The sequence below is a fragment of the Bos indicus x Bos taurus genome, chromosome 14, assembly GCF_003369695.1.
Source record: "Bos indicus x Bos taurus breed Angus x Brahman F1 hybrid chromosome 14, Bos_hybrid_MaternalHap_v2.0, whole genome shotgun sequence".
Classification (NCBI taxonomy): domain Eukaryota; kingdom Metazoa; phylum Chordata; class Mammalia; order Artiodactyla; family Bovidae; genus Bos; species Bos indicus x Bos taurus.
The window spans coordinates 81,455,973-81,476,961 of NC_040089.1; the positions used below are offsets into that span (position 1 = coordinate 81,455,973).

Here is a 20,989-nt window from a genome sequence, read left to right on the forward strand (position 1 = left end):
CAACCGACTCCAGTGTTCTCATCCGGAGAATCCCATGGACTGAGGAGCCTGGAGGGGCTACAGTCCATGGGTTCGAAGAGTTGGATTCGACTAAACGACTAACACTTTCAGTTTCACTTTCTAGCCCCTGGTGGTGGACTAGCAGCTAGGATTCTCGGTTTTTTATCCAGGCCACCCAGATTTGATTCCTGGGCAGGGAACTAAGATCTCTCTTCAGGACCACTCACTGTTGTCTTTCTGAAATCATATCTACAGGAGCCAGGTGAACAGGAGCCATTATCAAGCCCATTTCATCAATACAAACAACTACTTTAAATAGTTGATAGCATCACGTGATTTGCTATTTTGGTGGAAGGTCAAAAGTAGAGGGGAACTCACTTGGGAAATGATATTTAAGTAAATAAATAATTCTCTTCTACGACACTATTACTATTTAGTTCTCTGAAAACTTTCAAATTTATTAATGACTAGAGTGCCAAATCCTAATTAAATAAATGCAATTTGCAATATAAAAAAACCAAACCTGTTACTGTATACATGAACTCATATAGACTACCAAAATATACTAAATATAGAAAATAACACTTTTGTCCTTGTTTACACTGTGTACATGAAACAACATATCCTGAAAGACATAAAATATCCTATCACCTTTAAGAAAAAAGAGCAGTAGTTTTAAAATACTGAAGATGAGGAGAAAAGGCCCCAAAGCACTGGGTTTTTCAAAGTCTGAAATACAAATACATAAAAAAACATTTTCTTATATCCAGCAACTTTAGTCCCAAAGAAAAAACTGTTGTTCTTTTTAAGAAATGGGTCTTCTTGAGTTATAAACTTTAACACCATTTTGCATTGAAGATCGAGCATATTTTGTGAGCAGTGCACCAATGGTTTGCTTCTCTCCACACAAATCTCTGTGGGAACGATAAAAAAATTAATGAACAAAATTAAAAAAATGAACATCAAAAATAGTCTAGGGAACATAACACGATATTCACAGCACTCGTTCTTTATATCTCTCCCCTAAGTCCACCTTTCCAACAAACAGAGGGGTATGCATTCTGGGGAGAGAGATGAGTAAAGACAGGCTACTAAGCCATAACTGAACTAGATACATTACATGGATGTATTATCTCCAACCTTCATGGTGAGAGTATGAGTCATGTATTATTTAACCCCACGTGAGATATGAGAAAACTGAGGCTGGGTAAAGAGAAGAGAGAGGCCCCAAGAGGCATGGGACACAAGGAGGAAGTGATGGGGTTTGTTAGTGGATTTTGGGAGAAGGAAATGGCAACCCACTGCAGTGTTCTTGCCTGGAGAATACTGTGGACAGAGGAGCCTGGTGGGCTGCTGTCCATGGGGTCGCACAGAGTCGGACACGACTGAAGCGACTTAGCATGCATGCATGCATTGGAGAAGGAACTGGCAACCCACTCCAGTGTTCTTGCCTGGAGAATCCCAGGGACGGGGGAGCCTGGCGGGCTGCTGTCCATGGGGCTGCACAGAGTCAGACACGACTGAAGCGACTTAGCAGCAGCAGTGCATTTTGGGTCAGTCTTGCAAGTAGTGACTTTAGGGTGAACTTGTTCTTAGGAATTCTGACTTCTCCCCAAATGTTAAGGCAGCGGGAAGAAAAGAAGGTGGCCATCAGAGGGGGTGGTTGCCTTACAGTCACAGGAGGGTACACAGCAGACCGTTCCTCTAAGAGTTGCAGTTTGCAAGAAGAGCAGAGAAGTGATTCTAGACACAGGAGAAAGGCAGAGAGATGACACATCCCCCACCATCCAGATCAGTACTTATGGAGAATGGTAAGAGGAGAGCCAGCCAGGACTTGAGAGCGCTGGGAAGGAAGCAGAGCCATCAGGGAAGACTCAAAACAACACAAAACGGAAACCCTCTGCTACCTGCTACAAAAGAGCAATCCTCAAAATCCATCTGTAATCAATCACTTACTGAATATATGGAGCAATATCTTCTTCTGTCCACTTCTCTCTCAGAGAGAACAGACTATTGAAACGTTCCTGATCCCCCTCAGGTAAGTCTTCTGCTTTCAACAGAAATATGATTTCTGGTCTTGACTGTCTGTCTACCAAGGCCAAACCCTGTAAGAAATGAGAAAAAGGAGAGCTCAAGTAATAGTTTAATGTTTAAAAAAAAAAAAAAAAAAAAGTGACTCATTCTTTTACCTTATGTTGAGCTCAGCCCGAGGTATGTAAAACCTCAGCATCATGAAGCTGAGAAGCTTACAATAGGCTTTTCATAAAGAGAGCACCTCTGAGCAGTCACTTCCCTTCCCTTCTAGAATCTGGCTCTTACCGCCACCAGTTTAGTGAAAAGGCTCTCGTTCTAAAGCTCACTGTGAGCTGTCGTTACCAAGCCCATGGGCCCTTTATTGGACTCGTCTCACTAGCCCCCTTTACTTCATTAGTATCAATCACCTCTTCCTCTTTAAGCCTGCATCACGATTTCATGCCTTTTCTCCTGACCTGATGTAATTCCCTGGGCCCCAGACCACCCCTCTAACTGTTTCACTGTCACTGTCCTGGGTAACCTCCTCTAAACCTGTGATTCCATCCACCACTACTTGCTAATGACTGTACTATTTGGACTTCACCTCAAATCCCTTGTCTAAGCACCAGACCTCTTTAGCTGAACTTATATATGAACTCATTGTGTCTGCTGCCCAAACCTGCTCTAAGTCCCACTATCTCAGGAAACCTAGGAGGTGAAAGTCTCAGTCGTGTCCGACTCTGCGACGCCATGGGATTCTCCAGGCCGGAATCCTGGAGTGTGTAGCCTTTCCCTTCTCCAGGGGATCTTCCCGACCCAGGGATGGAACCCAGGTCTCCCGCATTGCAGGCGGGTTCTTTACCAGCTGAGCCACCAGGGAAGCCCAAGGGAAACCTAGGCGTCAACCCGACTGTAAATGGGCCCAAGCGATCGTACTGAGGTGACACATGTGCTGAACCTAGACTGCGGTGGCTGGAAACTCATTACATTTGCTACAAATCCTTTACAAACAGGCAGACTGTGAAATGTGAAGTATACTTCAATTAAGTGGGCTTTGTGGGCTTTTGTTTTGTTTTTTTAAAGGGTTTTTGTGATGGATTGAATGTAGAGTGCACCCCTAAGGTAGGAAAATAAATTCAGTTCCAGTTCAGTTCCAAATTCAGTTCCAATACAGGCTTCATTCCGCCTCATAACCTGCTGAGTTATGGAGGTAATCACGTCGCCACCTTACCTTAAGCTGATCAAGCCTAGTTGTCATTCCTTCGGGAACACTCTGTTGCCATACTTCCTGAAACTCAGCGAGGTTGAACTTCACTGCGTTCTGAAGTAGCATCTGTGCTGTCGCTCTGCATATCTTATCTGCACTCAGTTCAAAATAAACTGCGCCTAAGGAAAGGGCAGCAGATGGTGGCACACTATCTTCTGAATTATACACCGTCCCCCTTCCCTCAGTGCAAACTCACAGAAGGACACTCACAACTCATCTCCCATCCCCTCATGGAGATCTCGGTTTTAACAAGAAGACACCTCAAAAGGCATGCCAAGTTTAACACACCAAGAGTTAAACACTTGTTAAAACATTCTCCCAATCTTACCTTCCTCTGTGTATTTCTTTCCGTAACATTTAAGACAGTGTTCAATCATTTCCCTGAAAAATTTTAAACACTTATTTGAAAAGTTTTCACAATTTTATGCATTAACTTTCAAACACTATTGCTAACTATAAATTAAGATATAAATTTGAAATACTGGGACTTCCCTGGTCACAGGTTTGATTCCTGGTCAGGGAACTAAGATCCCATAGGCTATGTGGTATAGCCAAGAAACTTTAAAAAATAAAAACTAAAATATACTGGAAAGCTACAATATGTCAGGCCCCATGTTAAATATTTTTATACACATCATGTGAGCATACATTTATTATAAAATAACATATATAATTATTTCTTTATATTTTTAATGGCAGGAAAAAAAAGTGACATTTATTCTTCCCAGTGACCAAAATTCCCAAGTCCTTTTTAGTTGTATATTTTTCAGATTTCTATATGATATTAAAATATAAACAGTCTATGCCCTGAGTTTAGTCCTACCCTGGATAATAATTTTCTTTCCCTTAAAATCTGGAAGGACGCGGAATAAATACTTACTCTGGCTCCAATGGTCCAAGTTCCTGGAGGCATGTATTCAAAGGAACTTTGCTAAAAGACCAAGATTCAGAATCCACAAGCTGAGTTATATGATTCAGAAGTTTCATCTCATAATCAAATTCGAGAATCCTCCAATAACCTATAAATTCCAAAGTTACATTTACTGAAGAACATTCATTTTAAACGAATTTAATGTAAACAAATGAATTGACTGATAAGACTCATATAGTAGCAATATACTCTTGCCCACTGCAAAAAAGAGACATGTCTTAGCTTTCTTTATAAACAATGCTTCTGTTCCAGCTTTTCTCCCAATCGTTGCAAACTGTGTCGGGGGGGTCAGGTGGTTTTTAAAGAGTACTTTGCACATGACCAACATTTTGACTTTTTTTTCCAAGTGCTTTAATCCTCAATTATCTCATAATAATCTTGTTGCTCTAAATGGAAATGGAGAAACCGGTAGCTGGTCCGGTCATTTTCTTAGAGGGTCACACAAAGGAGCTGAGGTCGCGGACTGGATACTCCACACGGTGACCTCTGCAGCAGGGCACTGTCGTGGTTAATGCCCTCCCGCCAGCCACCTTGGAGAGCCATTCCCGTGCTCACAAAGAAGTCTACTCAAGGACTATCCTGGTGGTCCAGTTGTCAGGAATATGCTGTGCAATCAGGGGATGTGGGCTGGATCACCAGTCGGGGAACTAAGATCCCGCACGCCGAGAAGCAACTAAGCCTGCACGCCACAGCGAGAGAGCCCGTGGGCGCCGACTGCTGAGGCCCGAGCAGCACAGCTGGAAAATCAGTGCACCACAGTGAAGGATCCCGAGGATGCAGTGAAGACCCACACGCCGCAAGCAACTAAGACGCCAGGCAGCCAAATGGAAGAATAAATATGCTTTTAAAAAAGAAGTCTAGTTCATTCACGAGATAACAGACTCAGGTACGATGCGGACCAGCAGCGAAACAAAGGCTGGGTGTCTAGATATATTTCCCAATCCCTGTGAAAGATGATGAAACGCCATCTTATAGCCAAAGGCACTGCCACCATCCCTGGAGAAACAAGTCAAGTGCACAGCCATCATTTCCATGGGAGAATGTTCCTATTCTTATTCTGAATAAAAGCAATGTTAAAACATGGAATGTGTGATGCAAAACTGAAAAAGAATAGTAGGGAAAACACCTATGCATCCCACCCCACCACACACACACCAAAATAAACAAAACATGCAATACACAAAAAATGCAGAGGGCTGCATTAAATCCATTTTTCTATTCTTAACCTTAATACTCATGGTATCCCTATACCATAGTAATTAGAAGCAGGCCTCCACAATTAAAAACTCAAGGAACCACAACAAAGAACCAAGTGCTTCCAGTTAGTTCTAAAGTCATGTGCAGCTGCTTTGCTCAGCAGAATTGACCACAGAAGCTCATCTTGCTTGGAAGACTGTGAGTAAATTGAAAAGTGCATCCACCACACCATGCCAATTTCCTCCTTCCTAACACGTGGGTGCAGAATTAAGCTGCTTCTCTGGGCAAGTTTGAGAGGGCTGAGCAATGCACACAAACATCTACTCAAGTGTTAATGTAGGCCCAGAGGTGGCGTGTGGGGAGGGTAGGGGTTGGGGGGAAGCTCCCACTCCCCCACTCCGGACCAGAAGAAAGTCAAAAAACACTGAAGACGGTTCTGCTGGGCTACTGCTGCTACTGCTTTTACACAGGTTTATTATATAAACTACTTCACACTTACTCAAAAGCATGCTGAGTGATCACAAGAATAAATAGATCTTCCAAGCAGTTTGGAAATTCAGTGAGTTAATTCTGAGCCAGGAGTTCAAGTCCCTGGTTTGATGCCTCACCCTGTCACTGTCTCGACATGGGGCCCTGGACCAGTCTGTCCCCCTTCCCAGGCCTTGGCTTCCTCACCTATTAAAGACAATGAAGGGAAAAGATTCCTGATATCTGAGACCTTTCCTGATCAAACGTGGTTCCTCTATTACCATGTACTCCAAAGGAAAAGGCCTGTAAGGAGTGAATCAAGTCACTGGTCAGAGACTGACATCCTTGTTAGAGGTGATCACATGGAGTCTCTACCCCACTCCCCAAAACACAAATATCGTCATCTCTAACACCAGAAGAGGACTCAAAAAACAGCATGCAGCGGCAATAAACAGAGGGAGATGTACAAAAACCTCTCTCTCTCAAACGATGCCCAATCCCACCACTATTGATAACAGTAAGTAATGCTACCTCCAATCTCACAGGCATTGAGAACTTGTAACTGGGTCATTATTTCTTCCTCACTTGCCTGAATTTGATCAAGCAAATCTTCAGTGGTATACTGAAACAAAAACAAACAAAAAAACGCGTTTTAGGACAAAGAATTTTTTTCAGACTTACTGAATTTTGAGGGGATAAAACATAGGGACAGATAAGGCAATATTTATAGCTGAATTTCTTTAGTTTATGTGTAACGATGACTAGACAAAGTCAGAGAACATCTTAGAAGAAAACAGAGCGAATCTTTGTGATGTTGAATGTGGCAATCGTTTTAGATACGATGCTGAAAACACAAGCACTAAAATGCAAACACATCATGTGCACTTCATCAAAACGAAAACTTCTGTACTTTCACTTGCCACAGTTTTTTTTAAAAAAGTCAAGAAAGTGAAACGATAACTCATAAAATAGAAGAAAATATTTGCAAATTCTCTCTGTCAAAGAGCTTGTGTTTAGATTACATAAAAAACTCTCCAACAATAATAAAGTAACCCAATTGAAAATTGGCAAAGGGGTTTCTGTATAAACATTCTATATAAAGCCCATATAGAGTGACCACAGGACCCATCAATTTCACTCGTGTGTGTGTGTATCTCCAAGAAAAATTAAAGCACAGGTTCACTAGACACTTGAACATGAGTGTTCACAGCACTGTTATTCACAATAAGCACGTAATTGACAACAATCAAAAAGTAGCAACTACACAAATGTTCATCAGCTGATGAATGGACGCATAAAATATGGCACACATAAGACAGGGCATCATTCAGCAACGAAAAGGAACCGATGGGCCCTGAAAACTGCACGCTAGGCCAAAGACGCCTGCCAGAAAAAGCCACTTATCTGATTCTATTCACACAAAATGCCCAGAGGCAGCCTCGGGCTGAGGTGGGAGAGAGGAGAGAAAGGCGGGATTGAGAGGGAACAGCTAAGGGGTACAGAGTTTCCTTGGAGGGGTGATAAAAATATTCTAAACTTCATCAAGTTGATGATCGCACAACTCTGTGAATGCACTGAAAACTGCTGAATTACATCCTTTAAAATAAGCACATTGCTTGGTATATGAATCAGATCTCAATAAAGCCGTGACAAAGCAAAAAGGTCAATTAGTTGAACTTCTAATACAAATATGATGGGAGGCGGTAGGGGGACAGAAGAAATGAGATTGACAAAATATTGATAAATGGCCAACAGAGTGAACATGAGTCTTTCTGCTTTGGGGTATGTTTGAAATTTTCATAATATGAACTTTAAAAAGAATGTTACCATTGAAGAATGTCATTATAGCTCTATTTTTAAAATTCCAATTAAAAAATGAAAATAATAGTCTTACTTTTGAGTGACTGGAATCCTTTTCTTTTTCACTGTCAGGTCCTTCATAGGTATTTTCCATCAAAAGTTTCTTTAACTTCTTTAGTTTAGGTCTGCATCTTCTTAATTCCCAGTAATTGTTAGAAAAACCAAAGATCTAGGGATTAAAATACATCATAATCTTTTAGGGGCCATTCTAAAAGAAAAGTTTACATAAAATTTCATCCAACACATCCGTCCTCCATTAGAAGCAAGAAAGGGAGCCAAGGCATTCTGCTTTCTGCTGAGAAAGTGCTCATCCAGCCATCTGCTTGAGATGGCTACCCATCTGCAGGTTACATCTGTTTAAATCTCAGTCAAGAAGACACTGCCAACATAATGAGAATGGATAATTAAGCTTCTGTTGTCATTGTTGTTCAGTGGCTAAGTCACATCCGACTCTCTGCAACCTCACGGACTGCAGCGCACCAGGCTTCCCTGTCCTTCATTATCTCCCGAAGTTTGCTCAGATTCATGTCCATTGAGTTGGTGATGCCATCCAACCATCTGTTCTTGTCGCCCCCTCCTCCTGCCTTCCACATCTCAAGTGCATTCTGGAAACTTAAAGAGTGTGCCCAGAAGAGAATGACTAGCAAGGTGACAATTCTGCAAACCACGTAGAAACCACAGAGAAAGAAGACATTTAGGCGGAAAAACAGAAAGTAAAGAAGAGCATTATCCTAGTCTTCAAATTATGCATAGATGTTACAGTGAAGAGGCAGCACTCTTGCTCTGTGTTGCTCATGATGCTAAAACTAAGCAGATGTGAAAAAAGAAAGACTTCTATTCAATGCAAGAGCTTCCACTAGGTAGAAGAGCAACTAATTCCTTACTGGACTTGAGAAGTAGAGGCCTGTCACTCAAATCAGGTGATAGTGGCTAAATGACGGGTAAACCGCTGTTATCCTTCTCTTCAGTCTCCAGGATTTGCCCAATCAACACCAGCACTTAGTAGGCACTCAGTAACTGTTTCACATGAAAGAACTGGAAAAAGGCGGAAATGGATCCTCTCTGGGATACACTGCAGCCCTAAGACGGACGGTCAGAGGCGCATCCACTCTCAAACCAGAAGAAGCCGTGATGGACGAGGCAAGGTCCAGAGCCTACTGGAGGTGCCGCGGAGTCTCAGCAAAGCTTAAGGACCAAAACAGAATGACTGCTGAGCTCAGGCACAGCTCACAAAGGGGCTGGACCCAACACACAGACGCTGGTGTGTGCTTTTGTGTTAAGGGGGAAAACGAAGCTCAGTATGGACTTTTAATTCGTTGTCAACATTGAAACATAAGGAGATTTTGCCCCCTAAAAACTAGATTTTAAGCTTCACTTGGACAAAAGAAATCAGAAGGTCTGGCAATGATGGGCTGCTTTCCCACAAGGCCAAGAAGTGCCTACCTACCTGCCTGAGGCCTGTGCACCCCAATCTGTCACAGACCCCCATTCCCTATCACCCCCGAGCCTGGGCACCCACTGCCATTTATCAATGCCAGCCTGCTCTGCTCAGGTGCGTTCCTGACCGAGCCTTTTTAAGCATCTGAAGTGCAACCCAAAGATTCTGAAACTCTGGCTAGCAGATCTCTGTTAAGTTTTACTTGGTCCCAGAACACAGAACTCCGGTAAGAAGAGCTCAAAGGTACTCACAGATGTTTATATCCTCTCCAAAACAACCACAAGACAGGTCATGATGAAAAAAATAACATCTTTTCCAAAAGGATGAAAGTCAAAATCTCTAGCTCATCACAATCAAAGACGTAACTCTACAAAAGTCAAAGTATCATCTTTACTGGCAGTTCCTCTGTTCTAGCAACATATGAACCACTCAGGTGTCCCAGTATTTTCCCTTATTTCTATTTCAATTCTGTTTTTAGGAAGTAGTTGGTTTGAAGTTAATCTAATAGAATTAAGGTGCTTTGACTGTATGTGTGTAACTATCGAGCCAGGATAGAAACATGTTTGGTATCTGCCGTCAGTAGTCTCCAAAGTAATTAAGAATTTGTTATACATGGCCACGGATAGTAATGAACTAAACCAACTTCAAAGGTGAGGAACACACTTCCCTCAAAAACATATTTTTTCATTTCCCTACGTCACCTAATGCACTAGTTATAGTTTGAGGGAATCACCTTTCAAAAGCTATCCACAGCAGAACTCCCTGAAAGTAGGCAAAACTTTTAGAATGAGTCGCCTCATAGTAAATTTTCTTTATTACAGAAAATGGTCAGCTTATCTAGGACTTAAACATCACACGGGGAAAATAAGAGACAACTTTACATGACTCCAAACAAATGAAAATAATGCTGAGAAATTTCCAGTCTCATCAGAGAAAATTTCAGATTCTCTGTGATTATACATTTCACACCTCCAGTTTTTTGGGTTTTTTTTTTTTGCCTCAAGCATGGGAGATCTTAGTTCTCCAACCAGGAACCGAACCCACGCCACCTGCGCTGGAGCACAGTCTTAACCACTGGGCCACCAGGGAAGGGCCACACCCTGAGTTTCCAATTGAAGGCATGCTGTCTTTTTCACCTAAGTCGGGAAACAGAAGACAGTACCTCAGTGTGAATAATGTTACCGTGTGTTTCTTCCATCTTCAGCTGCTCCGGAATTTTACAGCCAGGAATAAAAAGCAACATATTGGAAGTGTCTGCTACTTTCAGATCGTATGTTTTGTCTTCACTGCACAGAACCGCCTGCTCATCCTTATCACCACGAATCACTAGACTGCAGGAAAACAAGAAAATACTTGGTTTACTGAGACACCAATGCCCAGCCTCATTACACACAGTTCCAAAACCCTCTAGGTTTCTAGAATTTACAATGAAGTCTTGAGGCTATGTCTGGCCCCTCCTCTCACAGGCACCCCACCTCCCCACAACGATGGGCTCCACAGGGGAAGGACTGCGCCAACTGACTCACTAAGGAAAAATAACTCCACACGGGCCAAAAAAAAACCAGAGGCCGAATGTTACCACATGGCATCTTTGTGTAAACCGCTGGGAAGAGGATCCGTAGCCTGCAGTCAAGATGTCACAACTTTCTAAAATCGCTAAAGCAATACTTTTCAAACTTATGAGTGTGCGTGTTAGGGAACCCTGTTAAAAAGCAGGTCAGGATGCAATTCGTCTGGGATGGGACATAGGATTCTGCATTACTAATTAGCTCCCTGACGAGGACTATGCTGCTGGCCATGGTACCCACCCAAGTGGTCCTTCCTGTTTTGGCCTGAGCAACCCCTCACCATCAAATGAACACATCCTGGCCTAATCATCACCCACGCGAAAGAAACTGGGACCTTGAGAAAAGAAGGCCTCAGTGCTGAAAGGAAAATGTGCAATGGCTATGTTTACAAACTAAACGATGTCTCTGACAAAGGGTCACAGGTAGAAAAAAGAAAGAAGAAGAGGGGAAGGTCAAAAGCGAGAAGGGGGAAGAAGAAAAATAAATGATGAAGATAATGGAGATGACAAAAACGGAGTTGATTCTAGCAGTCCTCCTTGCCTATGTTTAATCCTCTGGTACCCAATTCACTTCTTTAAAATAAGTAATAAAAAACCCGAACTGAAAGACTGAAATTTTTTTTAGAAAAACTAATCCTACATTTAAGTGAAAATATAGGTTTGTGTTTTTTTTTAAGCTTTCTGGTGCTAACAACATCCAATAGTCCTAAGTACCTTCTCTTAACATATACATCCACATTGTACCATCTCTGCTTTCAAATATTTTAAAACAACAACCCCTTCCTTCACAAAAAAAAAAAAAAAATTAACACACCTTTTCATTCTGGTTTTTGCCAGCTAGATTAACTATAACTGGAAAAAGCAGGTGCTCACACCTGAAGTCTTTTCTCAAAGTCCTGCCAACTCAGCTGAGATGAAATGAAAACCCACAGTGATGCTTCTCCCTCAGTTCCCTGAGAGATCCTTCACTGCTAGCATCTGAAAACTAGCCTATGACTATAATAATGTTCGATGAGTAAAATAAGAGAAGTGAAAGTCTAAAGGCAGCATAATTTAAAAACAAGTGTATTTATTTAGCTGCACCAGTTCTTAGCCTCAGCATGCAGGATCTAGCTCCCTGATCAGGGATTGAACCCCGGCCCCCTGCCTTGGAAGCACAGTCTTAGCCACTGGACCACCAGGGAAGTCGCCCAATTTTTAAAAGCCTACAAGATAACAAAGGTGAAAGCCACTCTAGCTGTGTCCGACCCTTCTAGGCTCCATGGTCTGGAGCCCACCAGGCTTCTCTGTCCATGGGATTCTCCAGGCAAGAGTGCTGGAATGGGTTGCCATGCCCTCCTCCAGGAGATCTTCCCGACCCGGGTCTCCTGCATTGCAGGCCGACTCTTTACCACCTGAGCCACAGCTATACAATAACTACAGGTGTCAGAGAGCAACAGTGCAGAGGAGAGTTAAACAAGAACGCCTAACTCCTCGTCTTCCGGGACTGCACAAAGTTGAGACAGAGAATGGACTTCCGTATGTTTTTCACATGGTCCTGCAGCAAATGTGTGGCGGGCCTAGCATTAGAAAACAGCTTCAGATTCTCAGTACTTGACCCCAAGCGAGTTTTTTTGTTTTTGTTTTTTTGAGGGCCTTCCACAATAACCTAATCTGTTAAAAAAAAAAAAAAAAGTTTTAAACTTCCCCCAAAGTCCTGGCTACACCTTGGGTAAAATAAACCTAAGAAGGCGAAGAGAGGAACTCCGTAAATCTTGACACTCCCACCGGGCGTCACGGTGACACGCGGGCGCTCCGCGCTCGGCCGGGCGCGCGGTTCGGGAACACCCCCCGACTTCCGCGGAGCCGCTTCCGGCCTCGCGCCCGCCCGCGGGGCTGCGAGGTCAGCGCGGCGGGGCCGCCAGCTGGGTGGGCTGGCCGCCCCGCTGGTCCCGGGCGAGGGGGCGAGGGGGCGAGGGGGCGAGGGGGCGCGCGGGCTCCTCTCCGGACTCCCCGCCCGCAGTCGCCGGCGCAGCGCGGGCTCCTCTCTGCGCGCCCCCTGTCCCCGGCTCCTCTCTGCACCCCCTGGCGTCCCCCGACCTGCGCCCTCCGCCCCCGGGTCCTCTCTGCACCCTCCCCCGTGGCCCCCCACCTGCGCCCGGCCTGCAGCCGCCCGCACAGCGCGGGCTCCAGCTCCAGCAGGCACACGTCGCCGGCGGCCGCGGGCCCGAAGCGCAGGCAGTGCGCGGCGGGCAGCAGCTCGGCCGCGTCCAGCTTGGCGGTCTGCAGTGTCGCGTCCACCTCGGCGCGGGTCCTCTCCATGGCCGCCGGGGGCCGGGGGGCGACAGAGACGAGCCCCCGACGCGGGAAACGGCGCGGGAAAAGCGCGCCGGGAGAAGCGCGGCCTCGGCGGGCGGGCGGGGCGGGCCAGGGACGGGCGGGGCGGCGGCACAGGCGCGCCCGAGACCCCGGGGGCGGGGGGAGACTGGGCGGTCCGGCCCCGCCCCTCCGCTGCGCCCCGCGCCCCGTTTCCCGCGGGGACCCCGCTCTCCTGGCCGTCGGCTCTGCGGCGGGCGGGCCTTGACATACGCGTTTTGCCCGCATCGTTGCATGAATCTTTCAATACGTGAAGGGCTTCCCTGGTGGTTCAGCTGGTAAAGAATCCGCGTGCATTGCTAGAGATCTGGGTTCGATCCCTGGATGGGGAAGATCCCCTGGAGAAGGGAAAGGCTGCTCACTCCAGTATTCTGGCCTGGAGAATTCCGTGGACTGTATAGTCCAAGGGATCGCAGAGTCGGACGCGCCTGAGCGACTCTCGCCGACCTAACCTTCCCCGCGTGCGCGCTGCCGCTCAGCCGGGCGGGACTCTGAGTGACCCGTGGACGGGCCCCAGGCCCCTCAGCCCACACTGCTCAGCTCTGGCCTCAGGTGGGCTCCCGATGCGCCTCTTGAGGACAGCAGACGCGGCCTTCTCCGGGGTGAAGAACGCGAACATCTTCCATTGCTTGGGCGTTTCGGTTCTGTAAAAGAGCCCAGAGATTCGGTGATCCCTTGCGGCGGAACCGGGACTCTGCCCCAGGGCTGCGCTGTTGCTTCTTGGCTGTTCTCTCGTCTCCATCCGCTCCCATCCCCAGTCAGCACCTGTTGGAAAGGCCTCCCTGCCCAGGAGCTCCACAGGGTCCTGCTCCATTTCGCCTTCCTTCACCACGGCCTGGTGCCACTGGATTGGCTTTTCTACACGTCAGGCGAGCAGTTCGGTTTGATAACAAGATCACCCAGCGAGAGTGGGATGTGCACCTGAAAATTCGACTGAAGATGCCGCTGCTGCTGCTAAGTCGTGTCCAACTCTGTGCGACCCCATAGACGGCAGCCCACCAGGCTCCTCCGTCCCTGGGATTCTCCAGGCAAGAACACTGGAGTGGGTTGCCGTTTCCTTCTCCCGACTGAAGATGAAACCTGGCCACATATTGGAGGCTGAAGCCTTTCCAGATATGCCTCCCTGGAGGAAAGAGTTGCACGTGGTACGAGAAACAGAGTAAAGCAATGTCTCGCAAAGCACTTTAGCTTGTATTTACTTAAAAATCACTCAGATAAGGAAGTTATTATTCATAGAAGATTTATTTCATTCTGTGGGAGCTACAGTAGCTTAGGTGTTTAACCTCACATCTTTTATTAATTAAACTTTTTAGGTAGGCAGTTAAAAATTTCCCCACTAGATAGAGGTACTGTTTCACGTCACACAGTGCAGTCTGATTTGCCATTTTCTTCTCCTTTGCTTTAGAAAAGAGAATAAATATTTATTAAATATTTACTGAGTCAAGCACTCAGCTGTGTATCTCATATACATTATCTTCTACTATCCTGGAGGAGGGAAAGGCTACGCACGCCAGTATTCTGGCCTGGAGAATTTCATGGACTGTATAGCCCATGGCATCGCAGAGTCGGACACGACTGAGCAACTTTCACTTTACTTCACCAACTTCGTCCTTGCAATAATCTGATCAATAATGGCTTCTGATCTCTTTCAGAATGTCTTTTCATTGTTGTTCAGTGCTAATTCATATCCGACTCTTTGGGACCCCGTAGGCTACAGCATGCCAGGCTCCCCTGTCCTTCACTGTCTCCAGGAGTTTGCTCAAATTCATGTCCATTGAGTCGGTGATGCTATCTAAATAAAATTAAAGTAAATAATAAAAAAAAATAATAAATTCTGGTATTTTAAAAATACACAGTGTGGAGTTGTGAATTTTAGTTTCATCAGGGTCTTTATGAAGACTAGGGCCTGGGAGTTAATCACTCAACATAAAGGAGGTAGGGGAGAAGCCAGTTTGTATCTGGTTTTTGGCTAGGAAATACGTGCATTCAGGCATAGTTAATGTTAGCGTTAGTTGCTCAGTCGTGTCTGACTCTTTGTGACCTTGTGGACCATAGCTGCCGAGCTCCTCTGTCCATGGAATTCTCCAGGAAAGAATAGTTGAGTGGGTAAGCCATTCTCTTCTCCAGGGAGTCTTCCCAGCCCAGGAATCGAACCCACGTCTGCACTGGCAGGCAGATTCTGAGCCATTAAGGAAGTCTACAGTTTTGCATACGTCTTGTTAGAAGCCTTCTCCTGATCACAGAGAACACAAAGGAGTATCAGGTTAATGATCTTAGTGCTTTTCTATGTCTGCGAAGACGCAAAAGTCTAGGGTCACTGAAATTCTTCTGAGATATGCATCTGACTATCTAAGGGCCTGCTCATCCAAAGCGTAGATTGCCTCCTTGAGTTTTTTATCCTGAATTCCTTTCAGGTTGCCCTGGCCATCGTCAACCACAGTGGGTTATGATTTAACCCATACAGAACAGGGTGGTAAGTAATGCTTTTGTCTTCGCGATCTTAACTTATGTCCACAGCCTAAAGTCCTTCTCAAGGCTCATAAGACCCTATGCAATCTCCACACCACCCCCCTCACCCAGGTGCCCTGCTGTTTCCTAAATTTAGAGGACGCACCCTGCCTCAGGCCTTTTTTGTTTTTAGATCAACTTTCTGTTAGTCGCTCAGTCGAGCCGACTCTTTGCGACCCCATGGACTGCAGCCCACCAGGCTCCTCGGCCCATGGGATTTTCCAGGCAAGGATACTGGGGTGGTTTGCCATTGCCTTCTCCAGGGAAATTCACTTTATTGATATATAATTTAAGTAAAATAAATTGCATCCATTTAAAGTGTATAAATTAACGATTTGACAAATTTACACACCGGTGAAACCACCACCACAATAAAAATGCACAGAACATTCTTAGTACCCCCCAAAGTTTCCTTATGCCCACTGGAAAAAGGACAAGAAATATTTATTTAGTATTAACTTCTAATTACTTGGGGTTTGCTTTACTCTTCTTTTTCTATTTTCTTATCATTGATTTTAGGACTCCTTTACTAATATACACACTTAAAACTATAAATTGTTCTCAAAGCTCTGCTTTAGCTTCAGTATTGTACACATTTTGAAAAGTTAACTTTCATTATCACACAGTTCAAAATATTTTCTGATTTTCTTTGTGATTACTTCTTTGATCCAAGAATTATTTAGGAGTGCATTGTATTCCCCACTGTATTTGTATATGTGATTTTCCAGGTATTTATTCATTTTTAATGTTGTATGGTATGGCTTATACATGGAGAACATACTCAATGTGATTTCAGTCATTTTAATTTTATGGAGACGTAGTTTATGGGCCAGCTGTGATCACCATGTTCCACCTCTTTTAACTCTTTCCTTCCTTTTCTGTCCTGTGGATTTCTTGAAATCTTTAAAAACGAATTTAGTTATAATTTATCCGCGGATATTTTAGCCCTTTCTCCTTGCATTTCTAAAGTAATTGTCATAGGGATTAAAATACGCACCCTTGAAAAGGAAACCTCCTGTGTTGCTGGTGGGAATGTAAATTGGTGCAGCCCCTATGGAAAACAATATGGAGTTTCCTTAAAGAATTAAAAGTAGAATTTCCCTAATGGTGAGGTGTTGTCTCAAGAAAATGGGAATACTTAGCTTCCCTAGTCCATGCTCACCAAAAGCCAAGAACATGCCCAATAAGGAGACAAACCACCGCCACCCCCCACCTCCACCCAAGTTTCCCAAAGGCTTTCTTGAGTGGCCCTTTTCCTGCAGAGACCCAGTATCATTTCACTACAGTTCAGTTCAGTCAGTCAGTCTTGTCTGACTCTCTGCGACCCCATGGACTGCAGTACACCAGGCCTCCCTGTCCATCACCAACCTCCAGGGCTTACTCAAACTCATGTCCACTGAGTCGGTGATGCCGTCCAACCATCTCATCCTCTGTCGTTCCCTTCTCCTCCTGACTTCAATCTTTCCCAACATCAGGGTTTTTTCCGATGAGTCAGTTCTTCGCATCAGCTGGCCAAACTATTGTAGTTTCAGCTTCAGTACCAGTCCTTCTGTTGCAGAAACCAGTGCTCAAGAAACCAAGCACCACACTCGGAGAGTTGGAGAACTCAGGTTTATTACACCGGTGGGCCCAGAGGAGTTAACACTCTAAGCTCTGAGCCCTGAACAAAGGGATTACAGAGTTTTTATAGACAGACTGTAGTGGGCAACACTAGCTGTTAATAGGCTGGTTTAAACTGAGAGGTTTTGTGTGCCTGGGAACAGTGGTCAAGGTGGGGAGGGGAATGCCTGGCCTGGACAGGCACGATTAAGCAGGTTTGCAGGGGCTGGGTGATTGCAAAGAGCAGGACAAGGGTGAGTGAGAGAAACTCCAGTTTCTAGTATTGCAAGTCCCCACTTTCTGAGACTACATGACCTACGTGATCCAGACTTTGCAAGGGGAAGGTGAGTTATAGAGGCAGAAGGAGGTAAAATTTTAACTTTTCTTCTTCACTTCCAATGAATATGCAGGACTGATCTCCTTCAGAATGGACTGGTTGGATCTCCTTGCAGCCCAAGGGACTCTCAAGAGTCTTCTCCAACACCACAGTTCAGAAGCATCAATTTTTCAATGCTCAGCTTTCTTTATAGTCCAACTCTCACATCCATACATGACTACTGGAAAAACCATAGCTTTTTGCCAACAAACGATGGACGTTTGTTGGCAAAGTAATGTCTCTGCTTTTTAATATGCTGTCTAGGTTGGTCATAGCTTTTCTTCCAAGGAGTAAGAGTCTTTTAATTTCATGCCTGCAATCACCATCTGCAATGATTTTGGAGCCCAGAAAAATAGTCATCTACTGTTTCCATTGTTTCCCCATCTATTTGCCATGAAGTGATGGGACCCGATGCCATGATCTTAGTTCTCTGAATGTTGAGTTTTAAGCCAACTTTTTATTCTCCTCTTTCACTTTCATCAAGAGGCTCTTTAGTTCTTCTTCACTTTCTGCCATAAGGGTGGCGTCATCTGCATATCTGAGGTTATTATTGATATTTCTCCTGGCAATCTTGATTCCAGCTAGAGCTTCATCCAGCCTAGTGTTTCTCATGATGCAATCTGCATATAAGTTAAACAAGCAGGGTGACAATATACAGCCTTGAAGTACTCCTTTTCCTATTTGGAACCAGTCTGTTGTTCCATGTCCAATTCTAAATGTTGCTTCTTGAGCTGCATATAGGTTTCTCAGGAGGTAGGTCAGGTGGTCTGGTATTCCCATCTCTTTAAGAATTTTCCAGTTTGTTGTAATCCACACAGTCAAAGGTTTTGGCATAGTCAATAAAGCAAAAGTAGATGTTTTTCTGGAACTCTCTCTCTTTTTTGATAATCTGGTGGATGTTGGCAATTTGATCTCTGGTTCCTCTGAATCCAGCTTGAACATTTGGAAGTTCATGGTTCATGTACTGTTGAAGGCTGGCTTGGAGAATTTTGAGCATCAGTTTACTAGCATGTAAGATGAGTGCAATTGTGCAGTAGTTTGAGCATCTTTGGCATTGCCTTTCTTTGGGATTGGAATGAAAACTGACCTTTTCTTGTCCTGGGGCCACTGCTGAGTTTTCCAAATTTGCTGGCATATTGGGTGCAGCACTTTCACAGCATCATCTTTTAGGATTTGAAATAGCTCAGCTGGAATTCCATCACCTCCATTAGCTTTGTTCATAGTGATGCTTCCTAAGGCCCACTTGACTTCACACTCCAGGATGTCTGGCTCTAGGTGAGTGATTACACCATCATGATTATCTGTGTCATGAAGATCTTTTTTGTACAGTTCTTCTGTGTATTCTTGCCACCTTTTCTTAATATCTTCTGATTCTGTTAGGTCTATACCATTTCTGTCCTTTATCGAGCTCATCTTTGCATGAAATGTTCCCTTGGTATCTCTGATTTTCTTGAAGAGATCTCTAGTCTTTCCCATTCTGTTGTTTTCCTCTATTTCTTTGCACTGATCACTGAGGAAGGCTTTCTTGTCTCTCCCTGCTATTCTTTGGAACTCTGAATTCAGATGGGTATATCTTTCCTTTTCTCCTTTGCCTTTTCTCAGCTGTTTGTAAGGCCTCCTCAGACAACCGTTTTGCCTTTTTGCGTTTCTTTTTATTGGGGATGGTCTTGGTCCCTGCCTCCTGTACAGTGTCACGAACCTCCGTGCCTAGTTCATCAGGCACTCTGTCTATCAGGTGTAGTCTCCCTTGAATCTAGTTGTCACTTCCAGTGTGTAATCCTGAGGGATTTGATTAGGTCAGTGGTCTGGTGTCCTTTAGTGTAGTTTCAAAGGAAAACCACGCGGTGGCAGCATATCCCAAGGTTGAGTCTTTCTGACACAAGGTCAAGAACTCGGGGATGAGCTGGGCTGAGACAGGAGGACCTCAAATTTATTGGTAATGTTTTATTTCTATCAGTAGAAAAAAGTGGCAAAAATATTGAAACTAGTGTGAATGATGAACACATCAAAATTTATTTTTCTTCTATTTTTACATTTAATTTTTAAAAACAAGTTCCCTTCTTTAAAGGATCAACAGAAAGATCTGGACAGGATATTGTTAAGCCATCAATCTACTTCCATTCCCAGAAAGAGAATAAAAATTGTGGCAGCTGGAGGCTCTAGACTTGTATTAATGGTTAATAGTAATGTACATCTTCGTATACCATGAGAATGTGTAGACAGAAACAACAAGCCACCTGGGGGAGTGCAGGAACATGGCACCAAGAAGGTGGGATTTCAGTTCATCTTTAAGATCAAGAGGCAATAATACAGTTGTATACGAAGAGGCAATAGCAGTAATGGTGTGTGTGTATGTGTGTGTGTGTGTGTGTGTGTTAGTCGCTCCATCCTGTCCGACTCTTTTGCAACCCCATGGACTGTAGCCTGCCAGGCTCCTCTGTCCTTGGAATTCTCCAGGCAAGAATACTGGGGTGGGTTGCCATTTCCTTCTCCAAACAGTAATGGTAGCTAACATGTTATTAAGTTTATAGTCGACAGTATTTTTTCACAGACTTTATTCATCTTCTCACACTGCTGTTCACCCCTTTTCCAGAACTATTCAAAGCATGGTGTGCCAGCTGATAACCCTTACCTATATGGAGAGACACTGAGACTCACAGATATTGAGAGAAATCGTTTAGAAATGTTTATAGCAATTTGACAGTTTTCTGTCCATTCACCAAACAGTAAAAAATTGGGGCTTCTGCTTTGTATGTTTTTAAAAATTCATTTTTATTGTCTTTTGCCAAAGTGCCAGTCTTCAATGGATTAAAAACACACACACTCATATGCCCGTGCAAGCACACATCTGATCCAAATCTACCAAAAGCCTGAGGAGCACTGGTCCCAGAGCTTGGAAACAGCAAGAAGGCATGGTGCAAGTGAATAGGGAGAGGAGGAGGAAAAGGTTCAGGTTTAACAGATTCTGCCTGTGACAGGTGGGCTCATTCCATTTTATTTCACCCTTCCAGCAATCCCGTGGGATCGGTGGTATTATCCTGGTTTTGCAAAGGAAGACAAATTTTAGAAAAGATAATGAACAGGAATCAAACCACGATCTGCTGGAATCTTCGGTCCTTCGGAGGTCAGGGGTGGATCGCGGTGTCCGCGCCCTCTTCTCATTCAGGGCACCAGCACGTCACATGCTGTTCCGGGCCAGTCGTGCCCTGAACACAGGTCCTTTGGTGAGCTAACTAACCTTCCTCTTAGGAGAAAGGGTCTGTTTTCTAGCCAAGGGGAACATGGTGTGTTTCCTACATGAAAAGAAAGATGAAAACAATAATAGCCCACTGGCATCCTGTTCACATCTACACACACAAACACACACAGAACCTTCTCCTCGAGCATGAACAGCAGATTCCACACTGCCT

At 44.5% G+C, this 20,989-nt stretch overlaps 1 protein-coding gene across 1 annotated transcript; it reads right to left on the reverse strand.

Moving 5' to 3' along the window:
- Positions 1 to 426: 426 nt before the first annotated feature.
- DSCC1 (DNA replication and sister chromatid cohesion 1) lies at positions 427 to 13,165 on the reverse strand. Its single transcript, XM_027561686.1, has 9 exons — positions 12,873 to 13,165; positions 10,337 to 10,505; positions 7,771 to 7,905; positions 6,408 to 6,498; positions 4,161 to 4,299; positions 3,609 to 3,661; positions 3,245 to 3,399; positions 1,957 to 2,105; positions 427 to 914 (listed from the first exon to the last, which is right to left on the reverse strand). Exons 1-9 carry the CDS (start codon positions 13,040 to 13,042, stop codon positions 806 to 808), a joined length of 1,170 nt encoding a protein of 389 aa, XP_027417487.1. The 5' UTR covers positions 13,043 to 13,165; the 3' UTR covers positions 427 to 805.
- Positions 13,166 to 20,989: the final 7,824 nt, after the last annotated feature.